Here is a 19379-nt window from a genome sequence, read left to right on the forward strand (position 1 = left end):
GTTCAAAAGTCAGCCATTTTCTGTTTCTTTTAACACTGAATAAAGAGAAATAATTAAATAGCACAGACACAAAAACAATGAAGCATAGCTTTGCAAATCATGTATGATTTTATGTTTTCTTTTACAACCCAAATTCCAGAAAAGTTGGGGCACTGTGTAAAGTATAAATAAAAACGGACATCAAATTTCATTTCAACCTATATTTCATTCAGGATAGAGCATATAAGATGTTGAAACTGAGACATCCTACCACTTCTTGAAAAATAATAGCACATTTTGAATGTGATGGAAGCAAAATATCTAAAAAAAAAAAAAAAGGAAAACAAGGACAGGGCAACAAAAGTCTGGAAAAGTAAGTGGTATGATTGAAAAACATCCTAAGGAGCATTTTGATACTAATTAGGTTAATTGGCAACAAGTCAGTAACATGACTGGGTATAAAAGGAGCATTTTAGAGAGCCAGAGTCCCTCAGAAGTAAAGACGGGCAGAAGTTGACCAATTTACAAAAAAAAAAACTGCATCTAAAAATTGTGAAACAATTTCAGAAAAATGTTATTTAATGTGAAATTGCAGACTTTTAATATCCCACCATCTACAGTCCATAATATCATCAAAAGATTCAGAGAATCTGGAAAATCTCTGTGAGCTAGGGACATGGGTGAAGGTCAGTATCGGATGCTAATGATCTACAGGCCTTCAGGGGCCACCGGACTGAAAAAAGGGCATGACTGTGTTCTGGAAATCCTTGCATGGGCTCAGGAACACTTCCAGAAATCATTGTCTGTCACCACAATGATAGTCTGCTGAACTGGAGTCATGACCTTTCACCAATAGAAAACATTTGGAGCACCAGAAAATTGAAAATCTGGCAAAGAAGGCCTCAGACTGTAGAGCAGCCAGAATCCTACATCAGACAAGAATGGGACAATATTTGTCTCTCAAAACTCCAACAGTTGGTCTCCTCACTTACCAGATGTTTACAGACTGTTGTTAAAGAAGAGAGGGTGTGACACAATGGTAAACACGGCCCTGTCCCTGTTTTTCTGAGATGCGTTGCTGCCATCAAATTCAAAACGAGCTAATTTTTCATGAAATGGTAAAATGTCTCAGTTTCAACATCTGATCTGTTGTTTATGATCTATTGTTAATAAAATATGGGTTCATGAGATCTGACAATCTCTCCATTCTGTTTTTATTATTTTACACAGCGCCCCAACTTTTTAGGAACTGGCACGGTACTTCATACTTATTTTTGTTGTATACTGAAATACCCTGCAAATACTGTACGTAAACTTTTACTGCATACATACAGAGACGATGTAGACCCGTATGAGGACTTGGACCTGGTTGTTTGGAGGGATTCCTCTGTTAACTTTTAAATGTCCAGAGTCAGCGGCTTCATCCCAGTCCTCATCGTCACTTTCATTCAGTTTGTACAAACAGAATCTCCCCTGCAGAGACAAACATAGAGTAGAAGATTTGTTATAATAATTCTTATAATCTGTTCCTAATATTGCACCGATAGAAGACACTCAACTTCACAGTCTCACCTTAAATTTCCCGACAAATCTTTCATCAGATGTTCCCTCCTCCTCGTTGGATTTCCCTCGGAACAGCTCGTATGTTTTCACCCAATCATCAAAAGGTCCCAACTCAGCCTCCAGCTCCTTATTAAACAACTGCAGAAAGATTTTTAAGAGGTTATTTTCATGTCAGCAATTCTATGACATTTATTAATACATTTTTCTGTAAGTATGAGAAACAGATCATTAACTTTGACCAAGGGCAGTCCTGCATCATCACTCCTTCACGAGGTATGCAAAATGTGTGCAACAGGAGTTTGCAGAAGTCAAGTGCACACAGAAAAAACTTTTAAACTAAAATAAACTAGTGACTACTTGCTTTGCATGTCCCTTCAGTTTTGTAGTAGAAGCTATAGTAAATTCAGAATAAAATCTGATAATAACTTTTTCTGCTGTTAAAGATTGCCATTTTTGTGAAGTCATCACCTTAAGTGTGGCAAGTTTAGCAGGAACTCCAAGTTTTGCATCCAAGGCAGATTTTCCTCCTTTCTGTTGCTTCTTCTTCTTGTCAGTCTCTGACTGGCTGACTGGAGAGAAAACAAGACAGATTTTAGTGTCACAAAGCTAGAACACTCTAAAAAATCATACACTAAAGTATTCACTCACTCATCCATATAATTAAAATCAGGTGTTTCAATCACTTCCATGGCCACAGGTGTTTAAAATCAAGCACCTAGGCATGCAGACTGTTTCTACAAACATTTGTGAAAGAACGAGTCGCTCTCAGGAGCTCAGTGAATTCCAGCATGGTTCTGTGAGAGGATGCTACCTGAGCTACAAGTCCAGTCGTGAAATTTCCTAGCTCCTAGATATTCCACAGTCAACTGTCAGTGGTATTATAACAAAATGGAAGCAATTTGGAACGACAGCAACTTAGCCATGAAGTGGTAGGCCACGTAAAATGACGTAGCGGGGTCAGCGGGTGCTGAGGCACATAGTGTGCAGAGGTCACCAACTTTCTGCAGCGTCAATCGCTAAAGACTTCCAAACTTCATGTGGTCTTCAAATTAGCTCAAGAACAGTGCGTAGAGAGCTTCATGAAATGGGTTTCCATGGCTGAGCAGATGCATCCAAGCCATACATCACCAAGTACAATGCAAAACATCAGATGCAGTGGTGTAAGGCACGCTGCCACTGGACTCCAGAACAGTGGAGCCGGATCTCTGGAGTGACAAATCGTGCTTCTCCATCTGGCAATCTGATGGATGAGTCTGGGTTTGGTGCTTGCCAGGAGAACGGTACTTGTCTAACTGCATTGTGCCAAGTGTAAAGTTTGGTGGAGGGGGGATTATGGTGTGGGGTTGTTTTTCAGGAGCTGGGCTTGGCCCCTTAGTTCCAGTGAAAGGAACTCTGAATACTTCAGCATACCAAGAGATTTTGGACAATTCCATGCTCCCAACTTTGTGGGAACAGTTTGGGGATGGCCCCTTCCTGTTCCAACATGACTGTGCACCAGTGCACAAAGCAAGGTCCATAAAGACATGGATGAGAGAGTTTGGTGTGGATGAACTTGACTGGCCTGCACAGAGTCCTGACTTCAACCCGATAGAACAACTTTGGGATGAATCAGAGCGAAGGCTGAGACGTCACACTACCAGCACGGACAAAAACATGGCGGCCTCCTGGTGAGTTTATAAGCTCAAATTTGCTCAAAATGCAGATATCTTGTGAGTTTTTTAATTCAATATACACTTGAGAGATACAAATATCTATCCAACAAGATGAACTTGCCTGATCATGCAGGGTTTCTTTTAAGAATGGGATGGCACTTAAGTTCATATGCAAATCAAGGCAGGTGAGTGAATACTTTTGGCAATGTAGTGTGTGTATATATATCAGCAAACTACCAGTAGTTCACTTTGAAGTAATTTAAATAATGAGTGTCATTTTGAAGCCTTTAAGTGGTGTTTGTTTTTAAACATAATCTCAGAGTTGTTTATTTCAGGATAAATTACCTAAAATAATTTCATTTTATGGAGAAAATCATTCATATCACTTCAATAACTGTACACCCAGTACAGCTGGCTTCACCATTTTGTCCACTGCTGAGCGTGTGCAAAAGAAGCAGAAACTGGGAGATTTAATGCAGACCATGCAGGGACAAAATCACATAATCATGCAGCACATTACTACGCCATAAAAATAATTTCCCTACATGCATCTTGAAGTTTGCAACACAAAATATATTACAGCCAGTTCCCAGAGTCAAGAGGGGTTGGAAAAGCAGATTTCCTCCCCAAGGCATTTGAAGAGACTAAAACAGCCAAAGAAAATACTTTTTGTCCCTCAGTGACACCCTGTTTTTAGCTGCATGTCTTACCCAGTGAGTCTATTCCAGCGCAGAGCAAGCCACTGTACGCTGACGCTGCAACGTACAAAAATCTGTGTGTTTGGATCGTGGAGACGACTGAGGGATAACTCTTCTTCACTCCACTTCAATTTCAACATTTATAACACATCCAAATTAAAAATATCAGCGGTGAACGAGGCATTCATTTGAGATTTTCTGTAGGATTTGTAATGATAACATTTGCAGGAACTGCTCTTGTTGAAGCTGCTGTTGCAAAAGAAAAAAACCCAAATGGTTTAAAATGGGAAAGTTCTTTGCAAACAGTGGCTTGATTACAAATCCTGCAAGTCTGCAGATCCCGACGATAATGTAGTCCATGTATGTACTTGCATCTGGCAAATATTTGCCAATATATATATTCTTTCTTAGGTTCAGCAGTTGGTCCCCACCAGCTACTAAGGTTTTTTTTTTTTCACTACAGCCACGAGTATCCATTTTTTAAAAATACAATAAAACCTTCCTCAATTTCCATGTGGCATACAGTATTACTAACATTAAAAAAAAAAGAACACATTTTACAAGAAAAGTTCAGACCAATCACCTGCCAGCAAACAGAGCAGACACCTCTGCACACAGTTCATTCAGTTCCTCAAGAAAAAAAGCTTATTTTTCTGAGTCAGAAAACTCTAAAAGCACAAAGCATTTATTACATTGGAGCTGAAAGTGATTTTTGTCGTTCACACAATTCACTGGTAAACTGAGTTATAAGAACAGAGAATCAAATAAAGTTTTCTTTTTTTCCCTCCTCCATCTGTGCACAATGGTGCACATGCTCTTTCTTTCCTTTTCTCTTGCTCTTGCTTCATGAATTCTGGGCTGCTTTTTTACTAAGATTCATGGAACCCATGGCAGAAACATCTTGATATGTTGCTCTGAAGTCTTGTGTATGGGTGCACTAAAGGAGTGTTTTCATTGAGTGCTCTCAAATTTTTGAGAGGGACAAGGATGCAGCATACCAGAAGTCGGACAAGCGCTGCCATATCTCATCTAATATGGGTCACTTGAACTGAACGTCTTCTTCGTTGTTTTCTTTGTGTGTTGCCACCATATTAATACAGAAAAGTCCACCACATAAGGAAATACAAGTAGACGAAAAATACGTGAGTTTTCAGACTCACAAGCTCAGCGGTTACAACACATTAATGTGCTCTGTGCTCGGTGATACGTGAATTTGGATCATAAATTGATTAATTAAAATAAATTTAATATTGCTGTGCTTGTTAAGCTGAAAACTCGCGTATATTTTGTCTAGTACTTGTATTTCCTAATGTGATGGACTTGCCTATATTAATATGGTGGCGACATGCAGAAAACAACAAGGAAGACGTTCAGTTCAAATGACTTTGGGTGTAAGAAGACAAGATATGGCGGCAATTTTCCATCTTCTGGTGTGAAGTGGAGGTCCTAGGCTGCATCCAGGTACTCTTGAAATTTTTGGTCAGTGGAAAAATAATTAGTATAATTAGCCACTAACACTAAATGCTTTCATTCTGAATTTGTTTCTGGGCCAATTCTTTAGCCGTTTAAGTCACCTGAAAAGCTGCTCTGCAGAACACAGTCTATAGTCACTGAAGTTGAATATTCAAAGTTAATCATTTCAAAGCACTAGATTACAAGCAATGCTAACTTGTGCAATGTTCATCTCATTCTCACATCCTTCTCTGACTTTTCCATCTGCATGCAGTTAGTTTTGCACCTGTACTAGTGCATCTCAAAAAATTAGAATATCATGAAAAAGTTCAATATTTTTTGTCACTCATTTCAGAAAGTGAAACCCATATATCATATAGACTCAGCACACATAGAGTGAAGTATTTCAGGCCTTTATTTCTTAAATGTTGATGATTATGGCTTTTAGATAAGAAAACCCAAAATTCAGTGTCTCAAAAAATTAGAATATTGTGAAAAAGGTCAATATTGGAAAGTCATGGTGTCACACCTAAATCAGCTAATTAACTCAAAACACCTGCAAAGGTTTCCTGAGCCTTCAAATGATCTCTAAGTCTGGGTCAGTAGGCTACACAACCATGGGGAAGACTGCAGACTTGACAGATGTCCAGAAGACAGCCATTGACACCCTCTATGGGATATTGTTAAGAGGAAGATGAGAGACACCAGATACAACAATGCAGATGACCTGAAGGCTGCTATCAAAGCAACCTTGGCTTCCATTACACCTGAGCAGTGCCACAGGCTGATCGCCTCCATGCCAAGCTGCACTGATGCAGTAATTCGTGCAAAAGGAGGCCCAATCAAGTATTGAGTGCATAGAAATAAACATACTTTACAGAAGACTGACATTTCTGATTAAAACATCCTTTCTTAATCGACCTTATGTGATATTCTAATTTTCTGAGACATTGAATTTTGGGTTTTCTCATCTGTAAGCCATAATTATCAAAATTTCAAGAAATATATATATATATGAGTTTCACTTTCAGAAACAAGTGACAAAAATATTGAACTTTTTCATGATATTCTAATTTTTTGAGATGCACTAGTATGTGTCAGTTTATGGACAGTTTTAGTATAAAAAAGAATGTTTTATAAAAGCTAAATCCCTGAAATCTTTATTACCTCCGCCAAGGAGGTTATGGGATCGGATGGGTTTGTTTGTTTGTTTGTTTGTTTGTTAGTTATTTAGATTACCACTTTACACCGGGAGATGGCAGACATGAGTAACTTATTCAAAGTTTTGGAGTTTGTAGACTTTGTAGGACACACGCCCGGTCAATGAGACGAGTTGGAGCGTAACACAGAGAAAGACAGCGAATTGTAGCGACAATACTCACAATGCTGGGAGGAATAGAGGAATATTCACCATCTGCCATGACTTTCAGTCGTCCGATGAGACCATGGGTGCTTCCGCCATGGTAGTCCACACGTAGCGAAGCCAATGCTTTGCCCTACCGTGTCTCCACCCCACCGGGGAGGCAGTAATCGGCGAATTAGATTTTGGGAGTCATCCAGATCAGGGTCTGAATCCAGGAATGTTTTCAAAGGATTCATCACTACTGGGAGATAGGGCTGATGGCGGAGGTCTGCGCTCTTTGAGTGCTTTTCTAGTTACCTCTAAAACCACTTCTGTACTGGTGTGATAACCTATAAATTGAACAATGATCAATTTCTGTTTTATCATCTATTAGAACTTATAATCACATGGCTCTTTCCTGATCCTTATCATATTCTCAAAACATTTCATTTCAAGCTGTATGAATGGAATTTTGTGCTGGACCATTTAAATTGTGAACTTGGGTGCTGGTTTAGCTCAGCTGGTAGGAACAGGCAGCAGTATAAAGAGATGAGATTCCCAGTCCTAGCACAGTTTGGTGCACTTCTTCCCCAAATCTCTCACCCCATATTGCCTGTCTCCCCTCAGCTGTCCTGCCTAAAGAAAAGCCCAAAAAGTTGTCTTTAAGTCTGAACTTGCACATCAAAGCTGCTTTGTCAAAAGGACGATGAGAAGTCTTTGGTTGATTAGATTTAGTCCTACAAGAGTGCTCAGTGCTTGTGCAACGATAACAAGCTTCAAAGAAGTGACATTCCAAATATCATAGTTAAGATATCTTTATAAACTATAGCCTCTACATTGACAATTAATTACAATTCGAGTAATTTTTCTTAGGTATTAAGCCCCAACAACAACACTATTAACATTTAACACTATTGTGTTAAATATTAATGCACATTGCATCCTATCAAGAAGGAGAACCAGTCCAACAACAGGCAGTCAGAAAAACTGAGGGACATGAAATGTCATTTAGTTAATGTTTTCTTCATTCTTATAACTTTTGAAGTAAATCTCACCTTTTTCAAACACCTGGGGGAACGGAGATCCGTCCTTCTGTTTGGTCTGAAACACAAAACCATGTTCACATCTCTGTATCTGAAGATATTTTACTGAATCTTTAGCTTTAAATTAAACAGTCAGAGCTACCTCCTTCTCTACAGATGCGTAATACTTGGACCACCAGTCGATGACGCTCTCTGCTGATTCGTCAGCGACCGTCCGCTTCTTCCTCTTGGTGGATCGACGGCCGCTTTTTGCCTTGCTCTCCTGGATTTATGATTTAAACAAAGTCAAAAACGTGATTTGTAAATGTATGGTTATTTCATTTCATTTTGGTCATTTCATCTTAGGATGAGATGAAGAGTGGCTTTCACCTTTTTCTTGGCTTCTTTCTTTTTAGGCGTGAGCGGGGCTTTAGGCGGAGGTTCATCCTCCACAGTGATCAGAACATCTTGACTCGTCAGCGGCATGGTTGAACTAGTTCCTACAGAGATCTCGGATGGTCCTGTTAGAGGAGAAAAATGATGAAGATGAAGCAAACTGAGACTTCTGAACACCGACACCACTATGAATTGACAAGCAGCAGTGATATTTCAATATTTGACCTGATGTGCTTGGCTGCTCTGGTGGCAAGTCGAGTTCAGGCGTGTATGACACCCTGCGTTTGGGTACATGTACAGGAGCAGGCATGGGTGGAGGTGGGACATATTTGAACAACTTAAGGTTGTTGATTATGTGGTTTCCAACCAACGTGCTGCGACCAAAGGCTCGCCAATCAACGACAGTGATACTGAGAGGAGGATGGAGGAGTTCGTTCTCTGGTAACTCCTACAGCAGAGCAGAAAAGAGAAGCTTTATGTTAACAGACCATAAAGCTTTCCCTAAACTGCTTTAATTCTCCAAATGTCAGAAAAGTGTCCAGATACATTTTTCCATGTTGTGAATGACAACTGGGCTCCAGGGCTAAAATCTAACATAATCAACACGTCTCTTCATGCTGTGTTAGTCCATGTGTCTTACCAGCTCAATGGCATCAACCAGCGTGGGGAAGTTTGGATTGGACTTGTACTTCTGAATGACAGAAGAGCGCAAAGTTTTCCCTGCACACTCAATGAAGACCTGAAAAAATAGAGGAAAAGTTTTTTTAGAAGTTCCAGTATTGCTGAAGCAGAGATAAGGAGAGAAGGTTTGAAAGTTGAACCACCTCTGTTAGCCTCAGTTTGAAGAGAAGCCCTGAAAAGATGTTCAATAAACACTAGCAGAGGTCTGTAACTATATGCCTAAACATACTGACCTATAGGAGGCCTACTAAATGTGTTTACCTGAGGACGATCAACAGTCAGGAGCTGAACCTTCTTCAACTCCCTCAGACCCCAGAACAAGACCTGGAGGAGAAAACACAACAAAGAGTTTGAGATGTGTCTCCCATGTCTCTGGCCAATACCCCATAGATGGTGTTTGGGTTGTTCTGAAGAGCTCAGTGACTTCAAGCGTGGTACTGTAATGGATGCCACCTTTGAAATAAGACAGTTTGTCAAATTTCATCCCTGCTGGATATTCCACAGTCAACTTTACCAGTGAACTGTACTGTACTGTTATTACAAAGTGGAAGCATTTAGGAGTCACAGCAACTATTGACATTAAGCAGAAGCCGATGTAAAGTCACAGACTAGGGTCAAGGGCTGCTAAAGCATGGAATCAACACGCTGCTGATTCCATAGCTGAAGAGTTTTGAGTTTTGAGCTGAAGAGTTTGGTGGAGGAGGGATAATGGTATGGGGCTGTTTTTCAGGGTTTGGGCTAGACCCCTTATCTCTAGAGAAGGCCAATCTTAATGCTTCAGCATACCATGACATTTTGGACAATGCTATGCCTTGAACTGTGTGGACACAGTTTGGGGAAGGTCCTTTTCTTTTCCAAAATGATAGTGCCCAAGTGCACAAAGCCAGGAGTATTAAGACATGATTTCATGAGTTAAATGAGGAAGAACTTGACTGGCTCACACAGAGCCCTGACCTCAACCTTTTCCAACACCTCTGGGTGCAGTTCTTCGCTTCTTTTTTTATAAAGAAATTATGTCTATTTATGATAAAACTGCCACTAAATCTATGTGGCATCCTATCCCGTAGTTTTATTTTTTAAATTATTTTGACAAAAAAACACCAAAGCAAATATGCATGCAGTCAAACCTCAAGCCTGTATGTGCTGAGAACAGGTCTTATGTTTGCAGGAACAGTGTAGATTCCTCCTTCCTTTTCCTCCAGCGCTGGAAAACTCTTCTCTCCAGACTCTGGGATCTACACATTTACAACAACAATCCCTCTTCACTTTAGATGCTGCAGTTAAACACAATAAGATCTGTATGCTTTATCTAAATGACTTTTTCTGACCTGCAGCAGTTCAAAAGCAGCTAGCAGGTCTCCTCCTGACTGACTGCCACAGTGCAGTGGGCTGTACTGGAGGGTTGGAGGGGTGTAGGGCTCAGAGCTTAGACGAACCTCAGGGACCGCTACTGTGGCTCCTAGATACTCAGCTTTACCCTGGAAATGGCCAGAGACAAGGTGAGATCAGAGACACTGCCACTGGTAAATTTCAAGACTCAGCAGCCAGAGTGGTGTTGTATTACCAGTGCATCATCGTCGTACACCTCGATAAGAATACGTGGTGGCTCTTCCTGGATGTACTGCAGATCTCCACCCAGAGTCAGGCTGCTCATTGGCAGACACTGGTTCCATGTTGGACTGAGAGTTTGACTGATCACCTAAAAGCAATATTTAAGTATACATACATGAGAAAAACAATACAAAAACAATACAATATGGCACAATAAGATTGGATATGATATGATAAGTAACAATGTGATACACTTAGATACAATAATCTAAAAATGATGCAATGTGGTGTGTTGAGACACGTTGCAGCAATCATGCCATCTGATACACTATGATATATGATATAATACGGTAGGAAGGATGAGATTCAAAATGATATGATAGGATGAGATGCTATTGGATATAATACGACCAACAGGAAACTCTATAATATTGCTTGTCAGATCTGTGGTCCTGACCCTCTAGGGGTTGCTGGAGGCTTCTTGGGTCGGTTACAGAAAAGAATGAAAAAGGATGGAAAATATAGTATGACATAAAATCAACCACTTATATTAATTGAATCATAACATTTGTCTTTCAAGATGACAAAAGTCATGGCTTATTGAAATATTCATTTTCTATGCCAATCTTTTGCTAAAAACTTCCACACAAAAGGCATTTTAATTGTAATGAATGAAATATTGTTACCTTTGATTACTTTTGGACAAGAATTATAAAACATCACAAAAACTAGACCGAATGAAATCAGTTGATTAAACATTTGTAATTAGTAATAAGGAAATGCACTGAAGTGCTGTATGTTCAATTTTTGACAACTTCCATCAACAATTTTTGTTCTGCCAGTAAACAAATAAAAAGTCATAGGAACACACATTGAAAGACTTACATTGGTGGTTTGGCAGTGGGACAAAAAGGTGACTCTGGCGAAAGGATCAGACAGGCCGCTGTTATCAGCAGCTATCAGACCCCGAGCCTGATACATGTGACACCTCAGGTGAAACTGATGCTGCTCTGAAACACAAATGACAGAACTGAAGGTTTAATAGAAGTTAAAACATCTCAGGAAATTTCTAACTTTGATATGAATCTAAATCTGATGATTCAAAGGCCATCAGATGTAGAATTATCTTCAAATACAGGTAAAAAAAAACTAAATTATGATCTAGGGCAGGGGTGTCCAAACTGTGACCTGGGGGCCAGATGTGGCTCGCGGTCCATTTTTGATTGGCCCTCAGCAAATTTTCTAGATAAAATGAAATATGGCCCATATCATAGCTTAAAGCTTGCGCTTAAATGTATTGCACTGCTTAGGTTCAGCACATGCTAATTCTGTAGACAAACATTTTGACAAATCAAATTTAATTATGTTTTTGGGACTAAATTAGGACAACACTGTAAATAGTAAACATATTGCCAACCAAAATGATAACAATATCTTGATTTATAAAGCCATGAGGAATTATGGCAGCAAATAGCAATACCAATGGCATTCCAGGGGTAAAGCTGATGATGGCTGGGGCCAGCCAGGTTTTCAGGGGGCCAACCAGGGACCCCTGACATTTTCAGCCATTAACTAACACTTAAAGCATACCCAAGGTATAATTGTCAGGGTTTTATGACTCTGTCTTACAGAATAGAACAGTTGATAGAGGCAGAAACAGGGATGGGAGAGTCGGGAACAGAGGCCACATGCCAGACTTGGACCCAGGCCATCCATTGACATGGGGGCGCGACATAACAGTTAGGCTATCTGTGCCCAACTGGGCATGCCTTGCTTAGATTTACTTTAATACTTCAAGGCGAGGTATATGAAAGTGGCCCCACAATCCTCATACATATCTGTATTTGGCCCTCAGTGGAAAAAGTTTGGATACCCCAATCTAGGGTTTGAGTACCTTAGTCGTAGGTTTTTCAGCATCAGCCTCAAATGTTTTTAGTTTAGAGTAAGTTTTCAAAAAGATGTCAAATATGAAAGCGGAAGGGACAACATACCCCCAAAACCCCCCACAGAAATGGAGAAACTGAATCTTCTTCTCTTACCTTCACAGATCAGGCTTGCCGGAGGGTTGCAGGCATCAGTGCCCCCTTTGTTTGGACTTAACCCTGCAGGTAGATCATCCAGCATGTGGACAGAGTCTTCACAGGATCCAAACCACAGATAAACATCCAGCTTTGCCTGGACCGTGAAACCTGAAACACGCTTCCCTGGAGGCTAAACATGCAAAAACACCAATCAGTTCCTGCAGAGAATGTCTTTAAACCTTTAAGCTGTAGGAGTATGTTTACCTTTAAAAACAGTGTTATTATCTTCCCGCAGTGGATTCCCCGGGCCTCCTGCTCACTGGAGTACAGCAGGTCTCTGGCTCGAACCCGAGCGTACGCAATACGCTTGTTGTTGCTCAGTAACCATACAAAGAGGTCTGGAACTGTGTGCTGAGGCTACAGTGTGTAAAAACACACACAGGTTGAAAAAATGGTGTCTTGCATGCAAACTTTTCCGAATGTAAATGACACTCAAACCAACACAAACAGGGTAAGAGTCATACCTCTGTCACGAGGAAGCGAAGTTTTTGCACCAGTTTTGTTGCATCCTGCAGCATTTCTTTCCCTCCACGGACTTTTCTCTTCCTCTCTCCAAGGTTCTCAGCATCTTCTATCATACCCTCCTGAAACACCAACAGTTGTTAGGTCATATGGTGCTCAACTGATGTCCAAAAACCCGTGCTGAAAAGGCCTGTCCTCTTTTTAAAGACTTAAACCCTACATTGAGACAGAAAAACACTAAACACTCAATAATTACTATTTAAAAACTTGTATAAAGTGTTTGTGAGATCATCCCACCAGCTCCTGTGTACACATCGTGAGGCGTTTCTTGTCCAACTGCGTCAGATAATTTGACTTCAGTTCTGCCTTTAACTTGGCTTCTGCTGCTGTGATGAAACTCCTATAAGGAAACAAATCAAATTCTCTTTCAGTAAAATCTTCATATTCTTTTGTCCTCTACTGTGTTGAAGTTACTGTATTCAGTGTGAGCTATCCCAGCTCAGTGGGTTGTTCTAAGCAGGTGCAGAGAGCAGCTGAGGACACTGTGTATCATGAAGGCTGTATATATCCATCTGCACACACTCTCTCCCCTGAGCTTTGCTGGACTTTATGTTGTACAATGCTGAGTATGGCAGCCTGGTTGATTTATATCTGAGTATCATATGTCATCACTGACCCCAGTGATGTGTCAGAGGGATGCATGGTTTAAATATACACACCAACCATACAGGTGCAGGGTTTATGTCTGCACCCAGTGAAAGCTGCTCTCAGGTCATCCATATGTACGTCCAGATCATTCTTATGAGTATGATATCACAAGAATGCTTTGGCAGATTTTTCATAAAGTTTGCAAACACTTTACTCATATTTAATAATGAATAGATTTGATTTTGGAAGCCATAGGTCAAAGGTAAGGGATTTGGCCTCATATACATGCCCTGCTTTTATGTCTATTCTTGTGAGAACAATATTGCTTAAACACTTTTAGGGATTTTATTCAAACTCTGCCCAAATGTTCATGCTAACAAGCATAAACTGATTAGATTTTGGAGGTCAAAGGTCAAGGTTATTGGGCCTCATGGTCAGCCCTTGCTTCAACATTTATATGTATCACACGACTACGAAAAACATCCCAGCCTTTCTTCTAGACCCACTACTCTCCTCCCCTTTCTGCCAAATGGAAATTTTTGTTGCAATGAAACAACTCGCCATAGTGTTTGAATAATGCAGTGGCTTTCAGGGAGCCCCATTTCTGATGTTCCAAGTGACGTGCATCGCAGATATGAATATAAGCGCAGCACAGTCAACATCAGAGTTAACAGTCATTCTGCCACTTCTGCAGCACGGAAGTAATGCTATTAGTAACCTAAGTATCTTATGTATCAAGCAACAAGTTAAATCAGAGCAATAAATACATGAAAAAATAGACAATCACAAGAAAACATGTTGTTATAGCCACAAAATCCATGAGAAAAAACTCCAACTCACTGATAGGTGCAACTTACAGATGGTCGAAAATCTTAAATTTATTATGTGATAAACAAGTAAACGAACAACACTGAGATATTCATACTACTGGTTTTATATCTCAGCAAATGTAATGGACATGAAATAGAATTATAACCTGTTGACAACCTTTTAGAGTTCCTGTAGACTTCTCATTGAGGCTTTCAGGGGAGCTTCCCTGTAACTTGAACTATGAACACCCTCAAATTTTAGGGAAAGATTAGGTAAAGCACTGACTAAAGGTGGTCATTAAAGGAGCTGAAAGAATTTTTAGCCAATAGTTTTGACTTTTGAGATCGATTTACAAAGGTAAATATAGGGCTGGCTAAAGGTAGTTTTATTTATTCATCCTTTTTTTAACCAGGAAAACCTTGTTGAGTTAAAAAATCTCTTTTTAAGAGTGTCCTGGCCCAGACAGGCACCACACCAGATAGACTGTTTCAAATGCCCATCATATCCATGATATAGAGTGTATCTAACATCAATCTGGGAAACATGGTGGTAGTGTTTGGGAATGGCAGGACCTGTAAATAACAAGGCTTGCAGTCACTTAAAATAAACCACACCTGTAGCTACCGTCTTCTTCTCCTCAAATGAAGCTAACTGATCTGGTCATTCTCTGAGGACAAAAGTTTCAGAATCCCAAGAAATGTAAATATAATTGTAAGAATCTTCATACTATGCTGATGTAGCTTGTGTTGGTACCTGGCGTCCAAGCAGAAGTCTTTGAGAGCAGTTTTGAGCATTGGCACCGCCCCTGGATCTGATTTTTTTTGCAGCTCAGCTGCACTGGTCACACCCTGTTCCTACAAGAAAATAAAACCAGAGAAATTTAAGGCAGGATAATTGAGAAATGCAGTGAAATATAAACAAGCACAAGTATTTGAAGTCTGTGTAAGTGTATTTGTGTTGTTTTGCACTTACAAAGAGGGCAGCGATGTTCTCCAGCATGTTGGAGTAGTACAGTCGGTAAGTTCTGTTCTCCCAGTCACCAAGAACGTTAATACATGGCTTCTCCTTTTCCAGGGATAAATACATGTAGTACCTACATACACACGTGCATAAAAATAGGCAGTAAGGAAGGAACTTCATAAACATGGGAGATAGAGGCTGAGCAAGTGGCAACAGTGCTCTCATTACAAAGTGTAATATGGTCAAGGGGACTAGAAAAACACAGACACTAGGGCCCTCATTTATAAAATGTTTGTATGAGCTTTCAGCTGTTTTCCTCATTATTTGTTAAATTTGATGAACGAGCATTTCTTTATTGACTTATTTTAAAAATAAGATAGACTGCATTGAGAAATTATGTAAGTTTCATTTTACTCCGTAATACCACTTGGAAAATACTGTGGGAGATGTAAGCAGAAAAAAAATGAGTTATTCTGGGGAGATACTTTGCTCATAAAAGTGCCAAAGTTCCTCAGATAATGTAAATCATTCAAACACAACCCTACATGATGAGGAAAACACCCGACATCTCTCAGACTCAACTTGTTTCCGTCAGCAAGGAGTGGCTTCTCTGGAGGCGTGGTCGACTTGGAGGTCAATGGAGGGTCTTCTCTGGTCTCTCTGGGTAGGAGGGGAGTGGACGGGGAGGTTGGGGAGGAGCCAAACATATCACCTACGCTATCTGGGATGTCTAGCTTTCGAGGAGGTTTGGGGCTTTTCCTCTTCACAGACGGACTCGGGGTGGGAGCCCCTGCAGACTCCAAGATGTTACCAAAGTTACCTGAAAGAGGAGAGAATGAGTGTATCAGTTACTGTGTGGGAAGACAAGAAGTGATGTTAAAGCAGCATCCTACAGTGCTGACAATAAATCCAACGAGGAAGTATGAAAAGCTGCAGTGCCTTGATTGTCTTTTTGAGGCTGGTTGCAAAAGCAAAGAAAGTCCCATTAACACCCGTATTAAAATGCCAACAGCAGAAATATCTCGTACAAAAGATGATTTTGGTTTGATTAAAAAAATAAGATATTCTGCTCAGAACTGAGACTGGCCTGGCATGGTCCACTGCCCAAAGTCAGGTCAGGAGAGGATCCCCACCCCTCCTCTCCTCTTCTGTTTACAGAATGGTGATGTAAATATACAAAAATGGCTATTGCACAAAAGCTTGAGAGGACAGATATGGCAATTTTTTTTCCCCATGTGTATGCAGTACATGTCTGTGCTAATCCTCAGACTGCCCGTTACCACCACAAACTTCTCTTTAAATCAGCATTTTTAAACAATCAGTATCTTATGTTATGTAGCATCTATCCTGGAATATATGCAGAGCTTATTTTAAAAATTAACACAAGGGAAAAAAACAACAGTTTTCAGGACTCACCCATGGAGAACTCAAAGCTGATTGGCTTGTCTCCGATCTTCCTGTCGATCAAGGTGGCTTCAAACACGGCCCCAAACAGAATAAACCTCTCCTTGTCATCTGCATTCAGCTGGACAAAAAATCATAATTGGGCATAAAAATCATCCCAACACCAGGCCATCTGGCCCCACTTTTTTTTGCCTTTACTGGACAGGACAACTGATTGGAGACTGGAAATATGGGGAAAGTGAGTGGTGAAAGACATTGGGGTTTGAACCTGCAAACAGTGCATCAAGGTGCTCATCACCTAGCAAAACTGGTGTCTGCTGGTGTGATTTTAATTTTGCAAACACCCCTAAATTCTTCCCTCTTTCCTTATGACGTCACCATGTGTGCATACTCATGCAGTTTTCAAAAATAGTGAGAACTGAGCATAATTTCAAAAATTCCTCTCACCATAGAAGGAGCTTCTACAGGCATAACCTCTGCCGTCTTTCCTTTGTCGTCATCAGCAGCTCCTCCTGCTGCTCCTCCAGCTCCTCCTCCTGCAGCCGTCTTTGCATCCTTCCCTCCAGCTTTTCCTGCTGTTTTAGGATCCTTCACAGCTTTGACCATTTTGCTGAGTTTAGACTCTGAACCTGTTCCTCCTGAGAGGATCTCTACAGCCAGCTCCAGGTAGATGCGACCCCTACTCACCAGGAACCGAAATGCATGTTGTTAGTAAGGTATTTTTAATACTTCAGTGACTTTAGATCAAAATGTTATAGTTAAAGGAAGTGTTTCATCGACCTGTAGGACACACCCTCTCCAATGCCCTCGTTTAGCTCTACTGTATCATCGCCCAGTGAAAAGTTCCTGGCTGAGCCATACAGATTGATCCAAGCTGGACCAAAAGTTGGTAAAAACCCTGAAGAAGAAACAAAAACATGTTTGCATGATTGAACTGTTCCATTCCCTCTTAAGCATCCCTTTACTAAAGCTTTTCCTTCTTTTTCTCACCCTCCCTCCCTTTATAAATCCATCAGTCTCTGCCCTGATCTCTTCTCACCTCTGTCTCCATCTTGTTCATTGGAGATACGTCTCAAGTCAAAGTAATGGGTCCCTATTGCAACATCACTCATGCTCCCTTCATCCCAGACCTGTGAGAGATTAAAAAATCAGAACTCAACTTCATTTATCTTCTGTTTTCATGTGTTTGTTAGAAGAAAAAAATGGCAGAAAAATGTGCAAGCCCTGTCTTTGTTTCCTCCTCACACAGACCTGGATCTTCATTCTCTGACACAGTGGAGGAAACATCTCTATGAAGACTATCTGCTCGTTCCAGATTGGGTCTGCTGTGGACTTCTGGGTAGTAGTACGGCCCTGGAAGATCAGAAAAGACAATTAGAAGTTTAATTAAACTGAAAATCTAGTGGTTATGATGGGCATCCCATGGACAGAGGCCAAAGTCTTTGTTAGATTAACTGTGGATTTGAAACCATCCGAGGTACTGTCTTCCACTTTTCCAGCCACATATCTAAAGCTCATCACTTTTATTCAAATAGGATGAGATTGGATAGAGTGGGAAATCAGGAAGAGAGAGAGACATGACATGCAGAAAAGGACCCATATGAGAAGTGAGCTTGGGCCACTTGCTAAGGGACTTTAGCCTTCATACATGAGGGTTTAATTGATGATTTCAGTAGCTGTCACTGAGACTCCATCCATTACTTTACACAGTCTGTTGTCATTATGTGTTGTTGTTGTTTATCTAATGTCATTTGTTTGTAGTTGACTCAAACTTACCACTCGTTTGAAGAAGCTGACCACCACGTACGGGTCGATGAGCGCTGTGTTATCCCCGATGAAAGCCTTGGTGACGTTGGCCATGATACTGGAGTTATTCCTTGGGAGTCCTTCAGCTCTGTACACCTTCACATAAAAACGGGCCCACGGTCGCTCTGAGGGGAAACCTTCTGGTATCAGTAGGTTTCTGAGAAGAAGGACAAACACATTTTTATTTCTGCAAAGCCTAACGGATTGAAATTGTTCAGTTAGCAACAGCTTGAGAAAAAACAACAGAGGAGATCTCAGATTAGCTAACTGCAAAGGGTCCACAGTTGAAGCAGTTCAACTTTAAAAGTAAAGAAGTCATTTTTCAAGCACTCTACTTTCAAGGCTTTTTAAAGATGATTTTGGGGGTCTTTTTTTTATCTTTACCTTTATTTAGGTAGGAGCTGAAGAGAGACAGTAAACATGGGATGAGAGAGTGGGGGTAGACATGCACCAAATATGAATGGAGACCAGGAGTCAATCCTGCAACCAGTGCAAGCTGGTGCATAAGAGCAGAGCTTTGTGTCTTACTTGTCTATCTGCTCCTCAGCATCACTAGCTTTCTGTCCGGGCTGCATGGCGTCTCCTTTTGCTGAGACACTGATGTCACACTTCACATAACCTTTAACCCCAGTGCTGATGTCTCCTGGATTGGTCAGCATTGCCCACTTATTGATGAACTGGTGACCTGGGGGAGCAAGAAAAAGGTATGGGGGTTTAATTTGTGTGGAGAGGGGACTGAACTAAGGCACCCCTTGTACCTGATTAAGAGGTGGAATTATGCGCTTGTTAAAATACTCTTTTATGCAGTCGCAACAGGTCGATGACTGTTTCAGTGGCTTTTGCAGAAGTATAAAAGCTTATCAGAGAAAAGA

The 19379-nt window shown here is 40.6% G+C and overlaps 1 protein-coding gene across 1 annotated transcript in view; it reads right to left on the reverse strand.

Moving 5' to 3' along the window:
- The window catches only part of fer1l6 (fer-1 like family member 6), a 34135-nt gene that overhangs the window by 7220 nt on the left and 7536 nt on the right, over positions 1-19379 (reverse strand). Inside the window, exons 8-35 of the mRNA XM_041807633.1 lie at positions 19036-19192; positions 18478-18664; positions 17953-18054; positions 17741-17831; positions 17482-17599; positions 17149-17380; positions 16714-16822; positions 15880-16117; positions 15310-15430; positions 15091-15191; positions 13177-13279; positions 12882-13001; positions 12622-12774; positions 12376-12547; positions 11222-11346; positions 10350-10484; positions 10114-10263; positions 9913-10020; positions 9047-9109; positions 8745-8843; positions 8330-8552; positions 8091-8229; positions 7872-7995; positions 7742-7787; positions 3905-3949; positions 2011-2111; positions 1552-1680; positions 1312-1452 (exon numbers count right to left, since the gene is read on the reverse strand). Of these exons, the coding sequence (XP_041663567.1) occupies positions 1312-1452; positions 1552-1680; positions 2011-2111; positions 3905-3949; positions 7742-7787; positions 7872-7995; positions 8091-8229; positions 8330-8552; positions 8745-8843; positions 9047-9109; positions 9913-10020; positions 10114-10263; positions 10350-10484; positions 11222-11346; positions 12376-12547; positions 12622-12774; positions 12882-13001; positions 13177-13279; positions 15091-15191; positions 15310-15430; positions 15880-16117; positions 16714-16822; positions 17149-17380; positions 17482-17599; positions 17741-17831; positions 17953-18054; positions 18478-18664; positions 19036-19192 (3632 nt within the window). The remainder of the gene's footprint in view (positions 1-1311; positions 1453-1551; positions 1681-2010; positions 2112-3904; positions 3950-7741; positions 7788-7871; positions 7996-8090; positions 8230-8329; positions 8553-8744; positions 8844-9046; positions 9110-9912; positions 10021-10113; positions 10264-10349; positions 10485-11221; positions 11347-12375; positions 12548-12621; positions 12775-12881; positions 13002-13176; positions 13280-15090; positions 15192-15309; positions 15431-15879; positions 16118-16713; positions 16823-17148; positions 17381-17481; positions 17600-17740; positions 17832-17952; positions 18055-18477; positions 18665-19035; positions 19193-19379) is intronic.

This window comes from Cheilinus undulatus, linkage group 15 (assembly GCF_018320785.1).
Source record: "Cheilinus undulatus linkage group 15, ASM1832078v1, whole genome shotgun sequence".
Lineage (NCBI taxonomy): Eukaryota > Metazoa > Chordata > Actinopteri > Labriformes > Labridae > Cheilinus > Cheilinus undulatus.